This window comes from Piliocolobus tephrosceles, chromosome 4 (genome assembly GCF_002776525.5).
Source record: "Piliocolobus tephrosceles isolate RC106 chromosome 4, ASM277652v3, whole genome shotgun sequence".
Taxonomy (NCBI): Eukaryota; Metazoa; Chordata; class Mammalia; order Primates; family Cercopithecidae; genus Piliocolobus; species Piliocolobus tephrosceles.
The window spans coordinates 112,766,587-112,786,564 of NC_045437.1; the positions used below are offsets into that span (position 1 = coordinate 112,766,587).

The window sequence follows — 19,978 nt, forward strand, 5'->3', positions numbered from 1 at the left end:
AAAAAAAAAAAAAAAAAAAAAAAAAATTAGCCAGACACCAAATGCCAGGGTGTCTGGGCAGAAGACAGTTGGACCAATGAGATCTTGTATAGCCCAGAAAGGGGAGGTGACATGCCCAGGGACACACAGTAAAGCAGTGCTGGGGACCTGCAGCCCACTTTGACCCCACTGGCACCTGTCTCTGATCCACCTCTGTTCCCCACCCTAAAGGTTCTACTCTGCTCTTGTGCCTCAAACCTACCTCAACTGTGCAGACATCAGGGAAGCCTTCCCTGGCCTCAGCCTGAGGGGGAGTTTCCTCTGTCTGAGCCAGATCCTAAAACCAGTAAATGGACATTCTAAGGAGACAGGTTTTGGCTTAACCCAAGAAAGAACTTCCTGGGAACTGAAGCTCTCCAGATAGGCCATGAGCTACCTGAGGATGTAGTGAGCACACGATGACCAGAGGTATGCAGGCAGACAGGGAACCAGTGTGGCATGGGCTGCTCCGAAATAACATATGATGCAGCACTTGGCATGAGCTCCAGCACCTGGTCAGCAAGCACCTCATCAATGTTTACTTTATCTTTGTTCCATCAGAGATGGTGAGTATCCTGTCCCTCCGGGAATTCAAGCAGAGGCTACAAGATTACTGGACTCTTTGAGTGCCTGGCACAGGAGTTCGCCCAGAGCAGGCGGGTACTCGCAGAGTTTGACAGACTGAATGACTCCTGCCATCCAGCCACATAGGCAAGTGAGGAGCCTGCTCACCTTGAGGTGCCCCAGGCGCATGTGAGTCCACTCAAACATGTGCAGAATGTACTTGACTTTACTCTCGTCCATGATGATGTACACGGCCGCTTTCCTCTTGAAGCCAGTGTCCAGCAGGTCCTTGAAAATGTCCACATCGGTGGACATGTCCCTGACCACAGCTATCACCTGGGAGCAAGAAGAGAGACAGGCGCCTGTCAGACAGCACAGCAGTGGGTACAGGGTGTCTCAGCAGAATGCACAGCCCTCCCACGCTACCAGTCTCTCACGGGTGCCCACTCTGGCCCCACTCCTGGAAGCTCAGGACCAGGACCAGGAAGTAAGGGGCATGGGGTCTCTCTTGCCCCGAAGTTCTAGCTGCAGCCCCAGCTCTGGACTCACCAGGGGCCCTGTGTTGGTTAGCATTCCCAGGCCAGGGCTGGCTACACACTGCCCTCCTCGTAACATCTGGGGATGCTGAGATGAATGAGATGTGTCAATGGCCAGGGAGAAGGGCAGCAGCTGGTATGGTCACTTGCTGGGGCCTTCCCTGCATCCCTGGGCTGGAGTGGACAGAATGACAGAAAAACAAAAAATCTGAATGGACTAATAATGAGTAATGCAACTAAAGCAGTAAAAAAAGTTTCCAGTCAAAGAAACACACAAGAATCATGGTTTTACTGCTGAATTCAACCAAATGTTTTTAAAACAGCTAATACCAATTTTACTCAAAATATTCCCCCAAAATATGAAGAGGAAGGAATGCTTCCAAACTTGTTTTATGAGGCCAGCATTACCTCGGTACAAAAAGCAGACACAACACAGAAAGAAAACCACAGGGAAACATTCCTGATGAACATAGATGCAAAAAATCCTCAGCAAAATACACGAAAAGTACATTTGACAAGACAATAAAAAGATCATCTGCCATGATCAAGTGGGATTCATCCGAGGAATATGAGGATGATTCAATAAACACAAATAAATAAATGTGCTACATCACATTCAGTGAATCAAGAAAAAAAACCATAAAATCATTTCCGTGGATGCTGAAAAAAATTCAACATTCCTTCATAATAAAAATTCAACAAAATGAGTACAGAAAAAAACATATCTCAGCACAGCAAAGGCCACATGTGACAAAAACACAGCCAACATCATAAACAATGGGGAAAAGTTAAAAGCTCTTCCTCTAAGATCTGGAACAAGTGTGGCTACTTTTACTACTTTTGTTCATCATAGTACTGGAAGTCCGAGCTAGAGCAATTAGACAGGAGAATGCTATAAAAGGCATCCAAATGGGAAAAAAGGAATTCAAATTGTCTCTGTTTGCAGGTGACATGATCATATATTTAGAGAACCCTAGAGATCATACAAAAAAAAAAAACCTACCAGAAACAATAAATAAATTTAGTAAAGTTACAATACACAATATCAATATACAAAAATAAGTAGCACACGCATGGGCCAATAGGGAAACACCCAACAAAGAAATCAAGAAAGCTATTTCATTACCTCTACCACCAAAAAAATACCTAGAGATAACCAAAAAGGTTAAAGATCCCACAACAAAATTATAAAACATAGATGAAAAATATTAAAGCAGACACGTAAATGGACAGATATCCCATGTCCAAGCACTAGAAGAATATTGGTAAAATATCTGTATCACCCAATGTAATCTACAGAATCAATGCAATCCATGTTAAATTACGAAACACATTCTTCATAGAAATAGAAAAAAAGTTCTAAAATTCACATGGAAATGCAAAATACCTCAGATAAAAGAATCTTGAATAAAAAGAAAAAAGCTGGAGGCATTACAATACCTAGTTTCAAAATATACTACCAAAACAGCATGGTACTGGCAAAAAAATGGGGCAAGGAGAGACAGAGACAGACAGACAGACATAGATGAATGAAAGAGTCATAGACAAATGAAACAGTGTAGAGAATTCAGAAATAAATTCACACGTTTACAGTCAACTCATTTTTAACAAAGGCACCAAGAACACACCTTTGGGAAGGACAATCTCTTCAGTAAACTGCTAGGGAAACACAACACCCACACGTACGAGAATAAATTTAGACCTTTATCTTACCATATACAAAAATCTACTCAAAGATTGACATGTAGAACCTGAAACTATGAAACCTCTAGAGAAGAAAACACAGGATAAATGCTTCATGAAATTGGTTAGGACAAGAGATTTTGAAACAGGCATCAAAAGCACAAGCAACCAAAGCAAAAATAGACAAATCCAATTACATTAAACTTAAAAGCTTCTGCAAAGCAGAGGAAGCAATCAACAGAATGAAGAAACAAACCTGACAATGGAAGTATTTGCAAACTGTGCATCAGTCAAGGGGTTAATACACAAAACGTATAAAGAACTCAAAGTACTCAAAAAGCAAAAATAGAAATAATCTGATTTAAAAATCAGAAAAAGATCTACCCAAAACCTTTGTCCCCCACCATTATTTCCCCATCTTTTTTTCCCGATCGCCTTTGGCCCCCTCTCTTTTGCCACCCTTTTTCTTCCTCTATCTACCCCAAAACATTTTTCCCCACCGGTTTTTCCCCACTGTCTTTTCGCAAAGCCTTCTCTACTCACCCGCTCACTACAGTTTTCCCCACCCATCTACCCAAAAACTTTTCCCCTCGTCTTTTCTCCCTCTCCCTGGCCACCCTTTTTCACCCCTCCCGCTCCCATCACCCTCTTTTGTTCCTCCATCTCCCGAAACACATTTTCCCCCATCTCTTCCCAAAGCCTTCTCCCCACTCCTGCTGCTCACCACCCTCCTTCCCCCTCCATCTACCCAAAAGTTGTTTCCCCATCGTCTTTTTCTCCCTTCCTCCTTGCCACCCTCTTTTCCCTTCTCCATCTACCCAAAAACATTTCCCTGCCATCTTTTTGCAAAGCCTCCTCCCTCCCCACTCCTCCTCATCACCCTGTTTTACCCATCTACCTCCCCAGTTTTTCCCCACCATCTTTTCACAAAGCCTTCCCCGCTTCCCGCTCGCCCTCTTCCTTCCTCTATCCTGCTTGCCACCCTCGTTTTGCCTTCCATCTACCCCAAACTGTTTCCCCCATGGTCTTTTTCCCAACCCTCTTTTCCCCACTCACCCTGGCCACGCTATTCTCCCACTTGCCACCGTCTTTCCCTCCTCTGTCTACCCACTTTTTACCCACCGTCTTTTCCTTCTGCACTTTCTTTTCTGCCCACCGCTTTTTCGCAAAATCTTTGCTCCTTCCCACTCGCCACCTTCTTTATCCTTCTCCCGCTTGCCACCCTCTTTTCCCCGTCCATCTACCTAAAAGTTTCTCTCCTCACTGCCTTTTCGCAAAACCTTCTCTCCCTCCTGCTCACCACTCTCTCTTCCCACTCCCTCTCTGCACCCTCTTTTCTCTTTCCACTTGCCACCCTTTTCCCCCGCTCCATCTACTCAAAATCTTTTTACCCGCCATCTTCTTTCCCTTTCTTTTTTTCCCAACCATATTTTTGCAAACCTTCTCTCCCTCCTGTTCACCCCCATTCCCCCCTCACCACCCTCTCTTTCCCCCTTCCATCTGCCCAAAAACTTTTTCCCCACCATCTTTCCGCAAAACCTCTCACCCTGTTGTTCACCACCGTTTTCCCCCTCCACCTACCCCCAAAATTTTTTTCCCACCATGTTTTCCTCACTGTCTTTTTGCAACGCCTCTGCTCACCATCCTCTTTTCCCGTTGGCGCTAACCACCCTCTTTCCCCGTCCACTACCCCAAAACTATTTTCCCCTTCCTACTGCTCCAGCTACACTACATCCCAGGTTGGGGGTGCTCCCCTGGCTGTGGTTGGTGGTGGCGACCAAGACTGCAGACTCCGTCACCACCACCAACCACAGCAAGGCGAGCTGCAGTGCCACGGCCACAGCCTCCAGCATGTGGGGGTTGCTAACCCTTGTCCTGGTCCTCTAAGCCTGGCAGGGAGCAGCTCAACATGCAGACACAGAAGAGCCCAGAATGGCCTGACTTCCCTTCAGCACCTTTTATATACCCAGGTTATGCATATACGGTTCCTGGACTACATGTTCCAAGATTGGATAAGAGAAAACTCAGAGGCCTACTGTGATTGGACTTTATTATCATGTTCTGATTGGACGAGAGCAAGTCTTAGGACAATCAATCAGAGTATGAAAATAAAATCCAATCAGAGAAGGCCTAGAGGTTTTCTCTCATCCAATCAGAACAGGTAGTCCAAAAAGCTTATGCATACCCCCATGTGCATGCTGAGGAGGCCTCCTAGGCTTTCCTATAACGGCCTGCCCAGCTGCTGTGTTTCCAGCTTAGCAGACCAGGAGAAGGGGGAGCTGGAGGCTGGAGCCTGCAACACCGTGGCTCGCCTCGCTCCGGCTGTCAGTGGCGACAGAGCTGGCAGCACGGCCAGAGCGGTAGGAGGGCGGATGGCAGCGGGAGCTGCTCTTGACCTGCTAGAAGTCTAGAGGAAGTGGGTGCTCCCTGCCCCATGCTGGAGGCTGGAGCCTCAGCCACAGAGGCTCCCCTGGCTGTGTTCAGTGGTGGTGACCAAGACTGCAACTGTTAGAGTGGTAGAAGGGTTGCAGGGTAGGTGCACTCGCTGCAGCTGCACTGCCCTCCTGCGAGGGATTGGGGGGTATATTTGGTGTGCTCTTTAGGCTGCACTGCCTGCCGCAGAGGGCTGATGGGGGACGCTATGGGAGACTGCATTGCTGTGGGGGGGAGGGGGGGCCGGTTGGCTGCTCTATCAGGGCCTACACTGCCCAAGGTTGAGGAGTTGGAGGCAGGTTGTGTGCATTATCGTGCACTGCCAGCGGCTCGGGGGAGCAGGTTAGGAATGTTATTTGCTGCACTGCCCGAGGCAGGGGGCGGGGTGGGTGAGCTATCCTGGGCTACAATGCCAGCAACAATGCCAGCTGGCAGTCGGGGGCAGTTTAGGGGAGCTGTCAAATGCTGCACTGCTCACGGGGGAAGGGGGAAATTGGGGTGGGGGGGATTGGTTGGTGCACTATCCCCGGCATTCACTGTCCACCACGGGAGCAGATTGGGGGCGCTATCCCAGGCTGTGCTGCCTGTGGCCCTGGTGGGGGGCCAGTTTGGGGCGCTTTTAGGTGCTGCAACACCCGTAGCGGGGACGGGCTGCGGACACCATTGAGTGCTATGCTGCCCAGGCTGAGTGGTGGTTTGGGGGCGCTATTGGGGTTACACTGCCTGCGGTAGTCTCTGGGTGTGTTGTGGGTGCAATCTGGGGGCTACATTGCTGGCTGTGGGGGCCAGGTTAGGGGCGCTATCGGGGTCTGCACTACTGCCACCAGTGGCAGTTGCAGAAGTGCCCGGGACAGCGGTGGCCTCCGAGGAAGGGGCCCTTCTCCTCTTCCCAGACTCAGGGCTCTAGAGGGTGAACTCCTCCTGCTCCTGTTGGAGTGGGGCCTGTGCACAGAGTTTTTGCACCACTCCTCTGAGCATGGCAGGGCTCCCACACCCACCATGGTTCCCCAGCCCTCGCCCTCCCACTCTGTGTTGTGGAGACCATCTGGGACTCCTGGGCATGGAGTAGTAGGCACTACAGGGACTCAGGGCCCTGTGGGTGGAGGAGTCAGGAATGGGAACCAGTACTTGGGTGAGGAGGACCGGCTGAGTGTGAATTTCTGCTGTTCCTGCTCCCCAGGGAGCACCAGGCACTGTGGTGTCTCCAGCCCTCACCCCAGGTCAGGAAGCCAGCTTGGGCCAGGAGGAGAGCCTGGACTTTGGCGGGTGGGTGTGAGTGCCTTCACTGAAACTGGCGCCTGCCACCCGGTAGCCAGCATGGCAAGGTAAGGCTCTAACACTACCACTGTCTGCATCCTGATGTAGGTTTTTCTGGCTTTGCCTGTCCAGCTGCTCCAAGCCAGGCTGGTGAAGTAGAGTCATCTGTGGTGAGCTGGAGGTTGGAGCCTGCAGATGGCATGGCTCTGTGGCTCACCTCCTGTGGTTGTGGTGGTGACAGCGATGGAGACCGCGGCGATGGACACTACAGCTTGACAGGAGGGCATCCATGGAGGCCAGGTGGTAGGAGCTCTGGAGGGTGGGCAGGTGCATGGAAGGTGACAGCAGCGCTGCTTGTTTTGGCATCGGCGCTAATGGTGGTAGCAGCAGCAAGTCTGGTGGCCAGAAAGGGGGAGCAGGAGCGCTTTGGGGCCTGGCCCTTCCTGGGGTAGGTAGGAAGCTGCTGGTTCTGTTCTGTACCGCAGGCCTCAGTGACAATGGTGGAGGTGCAGCCAGGACAAGGAGTCCTCCTCTCCATTCTTCTACAGTCTCTGGAGGGTGCCCTCCTCTTGCTGGTGCCTGAGCCAGGAGTGAGTGGCAGCACTGTCTCATTCTTAACAGAATTTAGGGGGTGACTGTTTGTGTATCTTTTTGCTTGTTTTTTCTTTTGATAACTTATCCCTTAAGGAACAAAAGGCTTCTTTGGCTGGGTTTTGGTGTGGGGGGATCCCCTTCCCATGCAAGGCAAAGGGTGCTTTCCTGGTAAGGTGTGTGTTGGAGGGAGTTCACCAAGGGGAATAAAGGGAACCTCCCAGGAAGATGGCTGCTGTGGCAGATCCCCACCTCTGGACAGCCTCTGGGCCACTTAGTTTCTCCTGTGGAAGAGAGGAGGTTTAGACCTGTATCACCTGTATCATCAAAGAGGTATCCTGGCTGGGCCAGTTGATTTGACCTTCGCACTTCTTCAGCCCACCTGCCCATGGTGTCACCTGGGAGAAGTGGATCCTCATGCCACAGGGGCAGAGGCTTCTCTGGCAGGCTGATTGCTGAAGGGAGTTCTGTCCTGCCTGCTGCTCTGGAGGGCTTCTATGGCCAGGAACTGATGCTGGGACTCTTCTGTTGGTGTCCTGCTGCCTCTGTGTTGTCTCCGGGTTCTCAGGGACTCTCAGATCTGTGAAGACAAAACGTTTCCTGGCTAGTTTGCATGGTGTGGTTGGGGTCACTTTTGCTACATGTCCCTCAGGCAGCCTAGTGCCTCTAGGGGAAAAGGGAATTTTAGATTTACTAGAGAAAAAATGTGTCTATGTTGGCTGCTTATTGTTAGCAGACTTCTGAACAGTTCCACCCTAAGGTCATGGCGGAATGGTCGTCTCTTGTTGGATAGACTCCCGCTCCATTGTGGAAGAAACAGCTTAACTGGGCTGTGTTTTCTTGATAGCTTGAAGGTAGAAAACACTAGGTTTTTGTCTCCTTTTTCAGTTGAGTTATGGAAGTGCCATGCATAGCCACAAAACAATTCCTTCAGTTCTGGAGTCGTTAGACTGTCTTCTCCTTTCAGTGAGATAATAAGGGAGAGTTCCTAATCTAACAGGAAAGGTGTTCTTATATTGTACAACAAGAAACATGAACTAATGCTGAAAAATTTAGTCGTTCTTTTAAATTTAGAAACCCCTTATTATATTCATAATACTTAAAACCAGTAAAAATTAAGATGTCATAATTAAGATAATCTTTTAAGATTTTACATTAATTAGTATTTAGCAGATGACCATAACAAATTACTTTTATGATGTTACATTAATTGCCAATACAGATTTCTTTCTGGTTATTACAAATCTGTTTGCAAAATTTTATTTTGTCATTTATTAAATTTTTGTATAATTAGTTGCTACATCACAGGTGTACAAAGTTAACAATGTTAAGTATGGTTACAAATACTTAAATTTAGTTTTAGTGTCTTATTTTTTATTAATAGTCTAAAACTTATAAAATGCTTTGTGCATTAATATTGGTAACATTTTTTAGTATGAATTATCATTTCAAAAATGTTAAGAATATAGCTTTCCCATCTTTTTTTTTTTTGAGGTGGAGTCTTGCTCTGTCGCCCAGGCTGGAGTGCAGTGCAGATACGGGAACTCAGTCTCCTATTCCCTTCTTCAGTTCTCAGCTCCACAAAAGTACCCTTTTCCTGAATGACAGCTGTCATTTATATGGCGTTGAACTGTGTGCCTAGCGCCGTCCAAGTGTTTGCACTTTCTCCTTGAATCCCCACAGCTACCATATGGGATGGGAGCCATTGATATACCCAGGTGAGGAAACAGATGCAGAGATGTGGCTTGCTCAAAACACAGCTGAATTGGCAGAGTCAAGTTTCAAATTCAGTCAACTTGCCTTCAGAACTCGGCTCGTAAGTCTGCTCGGGCTGTCAGCTGAACTCAGCGCCCAGGCATGAACTTGGCTTTGCCCCTCCAAGCTTGTGCAGAGGAGAACGCGCCGCCTGGGCCGAGACGGGGACCCTGGGACGCTCCCGCCTCCCCTCCGGAAGAGGACGGAGATGCAGATTCTCCCCGAGCGCTGGTTTGGAAGTCTAGACTTTTAGGTCCAGTCCCAGCCCATTGACTTGTTGGGAGGCCCTAGGCGTCTGGGCTTCAGTTTCTCGGGCTGTCAGGCAGGTCACGGGGCGGCTAGGAAGGAGCCGCCCGGCGAGGGTGGCCCACCCGCGCTGCTCGCAAGCAGAACCTTGGAGGCGGCGGCTCCGGGAGCGGGCGGCGCGGCCGGAGCAGCGGACCCGGCGGACCGGGGGGCGGGGCGGACAGGTCTGGGCGGAGCGGGAGGCGGAGGTGCCGCGTAGGCCCGGGAGGCCGGGCCGGCCGGGCTGCGGGCCCCTGCCCCATGCGGCGCCGCCGCCTCCCCGCACGATGTTCCCCTCGCGGAGGAAAGCGGCGCAGCTGCCCTGGGAGGACGGCAGGTGAGCGGCGGCGGCCGGCCCGGGCCCCGTCCTCCCGGGCGCCGCTCCTTTCTCGGCTGCCCGCGGAATCTGGGAGCCCGAGGCCGTCACGTCTCCACGTCTGCGGGTCTCTGTGAGGGCGTGTGGGTCCCTGGCGCTCTGTTCCGGTTTCTGTCTGTCGGTGTGGGTCTTTGCCTCTCCCGCCCTCCGCCACTCCCCGCCCCCTCTCTGCCTCTTCGCTGCACTCGTTCTTCCTCCAGCACCTTCCCCCGCGCCCGTGGGTCTGTGTTTCTCCATTGACTTCCCTTTGTGAGTTTCTGATCCCCTCTTTGCTAGCTCATTATGTGTTTCGTTGTGTCTGTGTGTCTCCACCAGCCTCCCTCTGTCTGCATACCGGTCTCTGACTCCACTGACCTGTCACCATGGATTTGTGTTTCTCAATCTGTCTCTGATCCCTGAGGGCATTTATTCCGTTTCTCTGGTCTCTGCCTCCCTCATCACATCCATATAGCCTCAGATCCTACCCTCCCTCCTTAACACTTCCCCCCCATCCTTCGCAGGTCTCCAGCAGAACCCACCAGAGAAGCTCCGTGCTCTGCCTGGCTGGTCACTGCCTGGCACATACTAGACACTCCTCATACACCCTTTAGTCCGTTTCCTGTGCAGCTGTATTGGCCCTACGTGAAAGATGGGAGCTTGGCCCACACCTTAGCTAATGATGTTTCTCACTAGAGCAGAATGGGGAAAGCGATTTGACTGCCTCCATTTGGGGGGCGCTTGAGATGTGTCCCTGCAAGTCTTCTCACATAACACATGACAGGATCTCCTCCCAGTGAACGACACCTCATTTCCTTCATGTTTCTTAAGTTTGTCAGGTGCCATAAGATTCTGGAATTTGGCCGGGCGCGGTGGCTCACGCCTGTAATCTCAGCACTTTGGGAGGCCGAAGTGGGCGGATCACGAGGTCAGTAGATCATCGAGACCATCCTGGCTAACACCGTGAAACCCCGTCTCTACTAAATAGAGAAAAAAATTTGCTGGGCGTGGTGGCGGGCGCGTGTAGTCCCAGCTACTCGGGAGGCTGAGGCAGGAGAATGGCGTAAATCCGGGAGGCGGAGCTTGCAGTGAGCCGAGATTGCGCCACTACATTTCAGCCTGGGCAACAGAGCGAGACTCCGTCTCAAAAAAAAAAAAAAAAGATTCTGGAATTTAGTGGGCACAACTTTTACTTCTGGGGATTTTTCAGATTTGGTGTTGAAAGAAGAAGACAGGAATATAATAGAAAGCATGGACTAGAGTTCGACCTGGGCAGGAGTCCTCGTTAATTATATGAGCAGAGACCCCTGCATCTTTCTGACCGCAGCCTTTCCATTGCTGAGACAGTTGTCACCATATTGACTCTGCAGGGCCGTGTGAGGATTAAAGGAGAGCATCCATGTAAAGACCATGGTACTGCCTGGCACAAGAGGAGGTGCCAGTTGTCTTCCAGTTATGTTTGCAGTTTTGAGGTGCTGTAACCAGAGCAGCTGAGGATTCAAACCTTGTAGTATGAAGTTTGTATGAGACAAGAAAGGAAAGGTAATAGAGGAGCATTTCTATTTCCTGATCCCTTTCTGTAGCTGTTCCCAGAGAAATTTACTGATGTCAGTTCTGTGCTTTTGACACAGGGGTGGTGCAAAGATCCACGCAACTGATGCAGGCTAGTGTAGCTATGGAGTGTAGGTTCTGGAGCCAGCCTGCCTGGGTGTGAATCCGCCTCTTACTAGCCTTGGGCAGTGATTGATGAGGGAGACAAAGCCTCTTCTGAACTGCCTGCCCCTCAGAGTCAGGGCGGCCTGGGCCTGGGAACCGCTGGGACTGCAAATCTGGAGTTTGCCACCTGGGGGCACCAGGAGCAACTGTTCTCAGTGTCCACTGTCCTGAGGAATTGGGACTCTGGGTTCAATTCACTTGCTCAGTGGTTTGTGCGCTTAGAGCACAGGATGATGCCTGTGGGGATGTACTCCTCATAGGAGAGGGGAGCAGGGCGGAGGGAATAGTGCGTGAAAGTGCTTGGAGTGCCCAGTCCACGCCGTTCGCCTGGATAATAGTCACTGCTTCTTTTCCTGAAGGGAGATCACCCCATATCCATCTCTCCAGAATCTACCCTGCCCCCAGAAAAAGCCCAGAGGGCAAGGGAAAATCTGTAGAGGTTCCAGCCTTCCCAGGCCACTCTCAGGACTGGGCTATGTGCCTCCCTGGCTGAATCCACCACCACAGGATAATGGGGGGTAAGTCAGAAGCCCTGGGGAGTATCCTACCAGGCCACCTCTTAGCTGCATGTGGAACCTGGGCCCGGCTTCAAGGCTACTGGCTTCCAGGTTGGCAGTTGTTTCTCTAGGAAAAGGGAGGAGTTAGTCTGGCTTTAATGTGTGACTTAAGGCATGCCCTGACTGCTTTAACCCTTTCTGTAACTCACTTGGCAAGCTCTCTGCTGTCTGACCTGTGCTTGCTGTGCCACAGATATGAATCTGACATGGCCTGAGAAGCAAGGACACAAGGCATTACAAAAAAGTAGGAAGTAAGATGCCGTGGGAATACAAAAGGGGAAGTGTTATGGGGGCAGGGGGCAGTGCTGGCCATGACATTGGAGTTTGGCTCTAAATGATCAACGGGGGGCCTCAGGCAGATAAAGGACATTTCAGGCAGAAGGAGAGGGCTGTGTGAGGGCTGGAGCAGGAAGGAATATAGCAAGTGGAGAAGCTCCGAGGAGCCCAGCATGAGAACATGGGACGAAGGCTTGGGAGTTCCTGGAGTTGGGGCCAGGTCACGGAGGGCTTTGACTGTCGGGGCAAAGGGCTTGGCCTTTGTCTGGCAAACATAGGAGGGTCATTCAGAAGATTGGAGGGGTCTGAGCAGGGCAAGGAACAGATGAGTGAGGAAGGATCAAGGGGGACTTAGGAGATAGAATTTGTTTATTTATTTGTTTTTTTATTTATGAGACGGAGTCTCACTCTGTTGCCCAGGCTGGAATGCAGTGGCGTGATCTCACCTCACTGCAACCACCACCTCCCGGGTTCAAGCGATTCTTCTGCCTCAGTCTCCCAAGTACTGGGACTACAGGTGCGCACCACCAGACCCAGCTAATTTTTGTATTTTTAGTAGAGACGGGGTGTTACCATATTTGCCAGGCTGGTCTCGAGCTCCCAAAGTGCTGGGATTACAGGCATGAGCCACTGTGCCCGGCCTTGAGATAGAATTTATAAGACCTGATAGTTAATCGCTGACTCTTAAATTAAGATTGTGAAGTGGATTCCTTTGCAGATTATTTTGGAGAGAAGGTAGGGGGGGTACGAGGAACCTTCCCCCTTCCTGGATTCCTCAGCCCCTCTCTCAGCATACTCAGGAATTTCCAGAGGAGGGGCAAAGGAGTCCGCTGAATTCTGTTTCTTTGTATTTGCTAACCAAAAGACTGTCTCCTGGCATCACCCCAGTGTCTATGATGTTCAGCTGCTGTTTTTCCAGTTTCTGAAATCAGTGCCTGTGCTGTACCCAACCCTCATCTTTCTTTCCCTCTCTGTCTCCTGTCTTTTACATGAGCTGCCTCTTGGACTAAAGGTTTGAGGCTCATTCAGTGAACTGCCACTGAGAGTTTGGGCCTTGCATTGCTTCGGGGGCAGGTGTGATCTTCCCAGAGTAAACATTGGTCATTTTACCTGGACTAATGCCAGCACACACCCGTGTCTGGGTGGCCTTTGGTCATTCTGGGAAGCAGGATGGAGCCACGGTTTCTGCTGGGTTGGATCTGTAGGGGAGTGGGTTTGGAAAGCAATGGGTTGCATCTCTAAGGTGGGGACTCCTGTCATTGGCTCAGGACGTTGAGCCACTGTCGTGGCGAGGAGCACATACAAGTGACAGGAGCCTCCTCATCCCTGTCCTGAGCAGCTCTGACCAGGACTTAGTCACAGAAAGTAAGAGAGCCTTGAGGAGCTGGGGCAGCTCTGTGACCTGGGAGTGGTTCAGAGGGCTTCCCAGGAGCGGGTGGCATGGGTTGGATCTAGAGAGGTAAGCAGAATTCTGATGCATGGTGGTGGCATGAGCAAAAACATTAAAGTTGCTTTCGTACTAATTCCCGGGTGCTTTGGGTAGAGCAGTTATGTGCCGCCTCCTCGTGGGGAGGCCAGAGAAAGGGTCTCTCAGAGGGTCAGCCCTGCCCTGCCCTTCTGACCCTGTCTCTGCTCTTGTCTCAGGTCCAGGTTGCTGTCCGGCAGCCTCCCTCGGAAATGTTCCGTCTTCCACCTCTTCGTGGCCTGTCTCTTACTGGGCTTCTTCTCCCTACTCTGGCTGCAGCTCAGCTGCTCTGGTGATGTAGGCCGGGCAGCCAGGGCACAAGGGCAGGAGACCTCGGGCCCTCCTCGGGCCTGCCCCCCAGAGCCACCCCCTGAGCAGTGGGAAGAAGACGCATCGTGGGGCCCCCACCGCTTGGCAGTGCTGGTGCCCTTCCGCGAACGCTTCGAGGAGCTCCTGGTCTTTGTGCCCCACATGCACCGCTTCCTGAGCAGGAAGAAGATCCAGCACCACATCTATGTACTCAACCAGGTGGACCACTTCAGGTAGCGCCTGCCCCCGCCCTCTCCCCTCTCGACACCCCCTCCCAGGCTCAGGCTTCTCAGGGCCTATGAGAGGTCACCTGGGGCAGGGGCGGGAGGGCGGGAGGTGGCAGACCCCTCGCGTTGGGTGTGACAGGAATCTTTGGAGAGGGCCCTGATCTAATTTCCATTTTGAAAAGCTCACTGTGGCTGCTGTATGTGGAATGGATTATACCAGGGCAAGAGGAGAAGCAGGGAGACCAGTTAGGTGGTCACTGCTGTGATCTGCAGTGACAGTGGCTTGATGATGTGGTGGGGGGTGGGTAGCGAGAGGTGCTGTGGAGGGAGTCCAGACAGGACTCCCTGGGGATTGGCCCGGGGATTAGGGAAAGGGAGGGTCAAGGCCACGGCTTTAAAGTTGCCCAGAGTCTGGCGTTATCCTAAAATCCCCGCCCTTACCAAAAAGTGCTCCCTTCCTTGACCACAGCTCGGCATCTCACCCTCCAGCCCCCACCTCCTTTCTCTCTAGGTAACTCCCACTGGAAGATGGATTCTTAGCCCCACCAGCCTGATCTTCCCACCTTTTCAAGTCCCCTTGATCCGGATCCTCAGATCCCCCACCTTTTCCCTGCCACCCTCCTTGTCCTTACTTCCTCCTTACCCAACCTGGAGTCCAAGGTCTGCCATTAAAATCCTCCCTGGCATACTCCCTCAAGCCTCTGGCCCGTTGCTCCTGGGATAATTCCAGCCTGACTTACTCCACCTGTCTGCCCCACACTCATGCCTGGGCACTGGAGGGTGCGGAGAGAAAAGACAACACATGAGGCGGCCACACAGAATGAAATGGAAGAGAACTTTCCCCAGTTCCCTCCACAAGTCACCTCCCAGCCTCTGTGCACAGGGACTCAGGGCTGTCCCAGCTTCTGTCTGAGCTGACTCTCCACCGTCCCCACCTCTCAGTGTTTCCCCCACTCCACAGCTGGCCCCTTCCTCTCCCTCTCGATCAGCGTTCCTCTCCTGGGGCATACCCGTGAGCACACACACTGAAGTGGCTCCTCTCTCAAAGGAAAAAGACTCCCTGGATCCCCCATACCTCGAGGCTGTCACCCTTCTCTGCTTTCTCGCAGACCTCCTTCCGGTTCTTTCTCCTTGTCTCTCTTGAACCCCTTCCGCTCAGACTCCTGCACCCACCATGGCACAGAGCAGCTCTCACTGAGGTCACCAGCCATCTCCACTCTGTTGGTCCAGAGGCCGTGCTGGGCCCTCATCCTGTGGACCTGCCAGCAGCATCTTCTTTCGTAAAATGCCCCTGCTTGGGGCAGCACCCTCTGGTCCTCCCTCTGCACCAGCTGGGCCCCTGTGTCTGTGGATTCCGCTTGTCTCCCCAAGCTCTCACCAGCGGGGCTTCTCCGGGCTCAGTGCTTCAGCAGCCCCCCTTTTCTGACTCCAGGTGTTCCTTGGGGCATCTCGTGTCATCTCCCAGCATTAAACCCCATCTCTACTCTGATGATTCCTGAGGCTCTTTCCAGCCCAGACCTCTCTCCTGAACTCCAGGCTCACCAGCCCAGCCATCTACACAGTCCCTCCATGTGGTGGCCTCAGAGCTACTGCAAGCTTCCATGATCACAGCTGAATTGCTGGTGGCCTGCCCTGCCCCAGACCTGTAGCTCTCCCCTCTTCCCCACGGGAATGGAGGCTCTTTTCTCCCATTGCTCAAGCCCAAAAGCCCTGTGGTCATCCTTAGCCGCTCCTTCTCTGTCATACACCACATTCTATTCGTCAGCAAAATCCATCTAGAATCTGCCGCTTCTCACTGTTGCCACTGCCACATCCTGAGCTAGGCCACCTTCATCTTTCGGTCTGTCACCTAAATTATTGCCATAGCCTCCCAGCTGGTCTCCCTGCTTTCACCCCTGCTCCAACAGTCTCTTCCAGCACAACAGCTAGGGCGGTCCTATCCAGACATAAGTCACAGCACACCCCACCCCTGCTCAGAGCCTGCATGGCACCCCATCTCACCCGAGTCAAAGCCCTGTGCTTCAGTGGCCCTTGGGCCTTGTGCAGTCACTGTGTCACCCCCAACATTCCCTCCTCTGCCCTCGCCCTGCCCAGCTGCCTGCTGTCTGCTCCTGCCTCCTGCTGTGGCAGTGCTATCTCCCCTATGCAGAGCCCTAGGCACCCACTGCCCGGTGAGTCATCTCTTCAGGCCTTCAGGTTTCTGTCACTCAATTCCCCTGGCCCTCCCTGACGGCCCCATCGAGGACAAGAGCCACCTCCACCCCCAGCAAGATCACCCTCCTCGTCTGCTTTGCTTTTCCCCCAGCACTAACCACTCCCGGCCTCGCTTTGTGTTTGCTTGTTTGTTTCTGTTTCCTTCTATTAGAATCTCAGTTCATTGAGAGCAGGGCCTGGTTTCTCACTGCTGTACCTCCAGTGCTTTGAATGGTTTCTGGCACATAGTAGGTGCTTAGTAAATATTTGTACAATGAGCGGAGGGGACAGCCCCACAGGCTGAATGAAGTCAGTGCTGGGCCAGAGGACAGCATAGGCACCACGGGGACCCCCAAGTGGTTGCTGAGCCCCAGGCAGTGAACCCGTGTGCTGCCTCTGCCCAGCCTTGGCCGCCCTGCACAGGTTCAACCGGGCGGCGCTTATCAACGTGGGCTTCCTGGAGAGCAGCAACAGCACGGACTACATTGCCATGCATGACGTTGACCTGCTCCCTCTCAACGAGGAGCTAGACTATGGCTTTCCTGAGGCTGGGCCCTTCCATGTGGCCTCCCCGGAGCTCCACCCTCTCTACCACTACAAGACTTATGTCGGCGGCATCCTGCTGCTCTCCAAGCAGCATTACCAGCTGGTGAGGCCCCAACAGCCTGCTCTGCTAGAGTCGGGAGCTCCCTCTGGGCTACAGGCGGTGGGCAGGATGGGGCAGTGCCTCTGGGGCCCAGCAAATGGAGCCCTGCCCAGGCCTAGCAGGGGAACCTAAGAGCAGCCAGAGCGCGAGGAGCAGGCGAGCCAGTCAGCTGCAGCGGCAGAACCACTTGCAAGCTGGCTTCAGAAGCCTGGGGAGTTAATGGCCCTTAACATTGAAGAGTGTAGGGGGCAGTTCAGGTGCAGCTTGCCCACCTCTCAGACAGTGTCACCAGGACCCTATTTCTCTGTCTCCCCATCTCTCAGCTCTGCCTTCTGTACACTGGGTTTATTGGCAAGATGGTGGTTGTCACTGCAGTCTGTATCCATCTAGGCCCCAGTCTGGTGGGAGATGGGGCCCTTCCCTCATAGCTCAGGCAGGAGTCCGGCAGTGAGCTGCACTGGCTCTTGATTGGCCGGCTTGAGTGCTGAGCCCACCCCTGAGCCAGTCACTGGCTGGTGGACGGGCAGGCAGGAAGAACCAGGTGGCTCAGGCCTGGGTCTCTTCCTCTCCAGGCCATGGCAGGAGCCAGCTTTATGTAAATGAAGCCCCTGAGCCAGGTACAAGAATGGGTGTCTGTCATGGAACCCAGCTACCCCTCTCACACACACACAGGAAGAGATGAGGGCAGGGCCACCAGGAGAAAGGGAAATGGGGGAAGCAGAAATCAAGGAGATGCTGGCGCTTCTGCCCATCGATAGTTCCCCAAGGAGGTCCCCTCTGGCCAGCCAGACATTTTTGAGAAGGTGAGCATCTCACACAGGTTCCAGGCCCCATGAGAGCGGGAGAGGGACTGGGATGTACTGCTTCCTGCCGCCCCCAGCACTGCAGAGGTGGAGGAGCCTGTAAGCACCTGGCGCTTACTCAGAACCGCCCGGGGAGAGGGGCACTCCCAAGCGGTAGGAGACCAAAGGTCCCTACCGGGAGGATGGGGCGAGTGACGCTGCTTGTCTCTGTGTCAGTGCAACGGGATGTCCAACCGCTTCTGGGGCTGGGGCCGCGAGGACGATGAGTTCTACCGGCGCATTAAAGGAGCTGGGCTGCAGGTGAGGTTCCCCGGGGCCCTGCCACCACCTCAGCTGTAGTGGCTGCCCAGAGATTCTCTTCTGTTTCCTCAGATGAAGCTCCCGGGGTCTGGAGATGGCCCTGGTTCTGACCCCTGCCGTAACCCTGCCCCGTGTGGTCATCTAGCCAGTTCCTTGCCCTGTGGGCCCCAGTCTCCTCTCCTGCAGGCTGGGAGTGCAGGCCTCTGCCTGTGGGACTGCAGAGGAGCTGGTGGTGAGGGCTGGGGCTCCAGGAAGGGCAGCCTGACCCCAACTTCCTTGGACCTCCCTAGCTTTTCCGCCCCTCGGGAATCACAACTGGGTACAAGACATTTCACCACCTGCATGACCCAGCCTGGCGGAAGAGGGACCAGAAGCGCATCGCGGCTCAAAAACAGGTGCTGGCAGGGCTCCTCATCGGGGACGGATAGGTGGTGATGTGGGGAGCCAGCAGGCCCGAGCTTTCACCAAGTTCTCCTTGACCCAAACGGCCCCATCCTCCCCTGCTTGGCCCAGGTCATCGACAGGCATTCTGCTCTGGTGGCTGCTGTGGGCACCCTGGGCACTGTGGGTCAGCTCAGACCTCAGGGTCCATGCAGGCTGGCAGAGTGGGGTTGGGGAGCCACACCCGGGATGCAAGGACCCTGCCCTCAAACAGCCCCTTCTCTAGGAGGCATATGCATCCAACAGGAGATCCCGGCTCTCCTGCTTCCTAGTGGGGCACAGCCCTGGGCAAGAGGCTTCACTGCTTTGAGCTACGGGTTCTTCCTCTCCAGTGGGGACCACAGGGCCTCTGATGGCGAGGTTGTGTGGGGTCGGTGGGTAGCTGGTACTCATGCAGCCCTGAGTCCGTGCTCTTTCCTCCCTTCCTTCCCAGGAGCAGTTCAAGGTGGACAGGGAGGGAGGCCTGAACACTGTGAAGTACCAAGTGGCTTCCCGCACTGCCCTGTCCGTGGGCGGGGCCCCCTGTACTGTCCTCAACATCATGTTGGATTGTGACAAGACCGCCACGCCCTGGTGCACATTCAGCTGAGTTGGATGGACAGTGAGGAAGCCTGTACCTACAGGCCACATTGCTAAGGCTCAGGACAAGGCCTCAGGTCCCGGGCCCAGCTCCGACAGGATGTGGGGTGGCCACGACCAAGACAGCAAGCTACTCAGTTGCAGCCAGCTGGCTGCCAAGGCGGGCTTGAGCTGGGCCAGGACACGTGGGGTGCCTGGGACGCTGCTAGCCATGCACAGTGATCAGAGAGCGGCTGGGGTGTGTCCTGACTGGGATCCCCCCGCCTTCCTGCTCACCCTACTCTGGCCTCCTTCACGTGCCGAGGCCTGTGGGCAGTGGGGAGGGCTGAACAGGACAACCCCGATTTTGTTCCTTCCTGCTGGGCCGCCTTGTGCAAAGACACAGCGTAGGGGCCATGCAGCTGGCGTAGGTGGCAATTGGGCCTGGGAAGGTTAGAACTCCAGAAACCAGAGCACAAGCCCCACAGAGGGAACAGCCAGCACCGTCTAGCTGGTGGTTGCTGTGCTGGAATGTGGGCCTAGTGTTGCCAGATCTTCTGATTTTTCAAAAGAAACTAGAATGCTGGATTCTTACATGAAATCTTCTGGTTTTTAAATGATAGCACCTAAATGAAACTTTCAAAAAGTATGGCAGGCCAGACAAAATGTGTCATGGACCTCTCTCTCACATGTCACTTTCGGCTGAGGGGCAGGGAGAGGGGTGAGTTACAAGCTGGTGAGGAATTGGGGTGGGGCTGGGATGACGAGTCCAGCAGGGAGGAGAAGCCAAAGGCATAAGGATTCCTGTACCACCTCCACCCCACCAAGGCTTCTGGGCAGCCCCCTGGAGGCCCCTCTGAGCAGTCTGACCACCTTCAGGCTCTCTCTGGGTGAGCTTCCTCCGGCCTCCCTGAGACACGGAGGAGGGAGAGCAGCTGAGGAGATTCACCCACAGGACCGGACGGAAGTAGGCAGGGCACTCAGCTGATGCCTGGGGTCATGGCTTGAGCGGG

At 53.3% G+C, this 19,978-nt stretch overlaps 2 protein-coding genes across 3 annotated transcripts in view; one reads left to right on the forward strand and one right to left on the reverse strand.

The window, feature by feature from the left end:
• The window catches only part of LOC113220390 (protein FAM83G), a 19,844-nt gene extending 12,129 nt beyond the window's left edge, over positions 1–7,715 (reverse strand). The window contains exons 1-3 of one of the 2 annotated variants that reach the window (XM_026449379.1): positions 6,709–7,715; positions 1,132–1,292; positions 751–918 (exon numbers count right to left, since the gene is read on the reverse strand). In XM_026449379.1, the coding sequence (XP_026305164.1) occupies positions 751–918; positions 1,132–1,197 (234 nt within the window). In that variant the 5' untranslated portion in view covers positions 1,198–1,292; positions 6,709–7,715. Of the gene's footprint in view, positions 1–205; positions 919–1,131; positions 1,293–6,708 lie in introns of those variants that run through there. The other variant, XM_026449378.1, reaches the window with a different exon arrangement.
• A 1,571-nt stretch (positions 7,716–9,286) lies between these two features.
• On the forward strand, positions 9,287–19,626 carry LOC111534967 (beta-1,4-galactosyltransferase 7-like). The gene is made up of 6 exons (XM_023201434.3): positions 9,287–9,459; positions 13,668–14,030; positions 16,641–16,866; positions 17,883–17,966; positions 18,257–18,361; positions 18,841–19,626. The coding sequence occupies exons 1-6, from the start codon at positions 9,410–9,412 to the stop codon at positions 18,994–18,996; spliced, it is 984 nt and encodes a 327-aa protein (XP_023057202.1). The 5' UTR covers positions 9,287–9,409; the 3' UTR covers positions 18,997–19,626.
• The last annotated feature ends 352 nt before the right edge of the window (positions 19,627–19,978 follow it).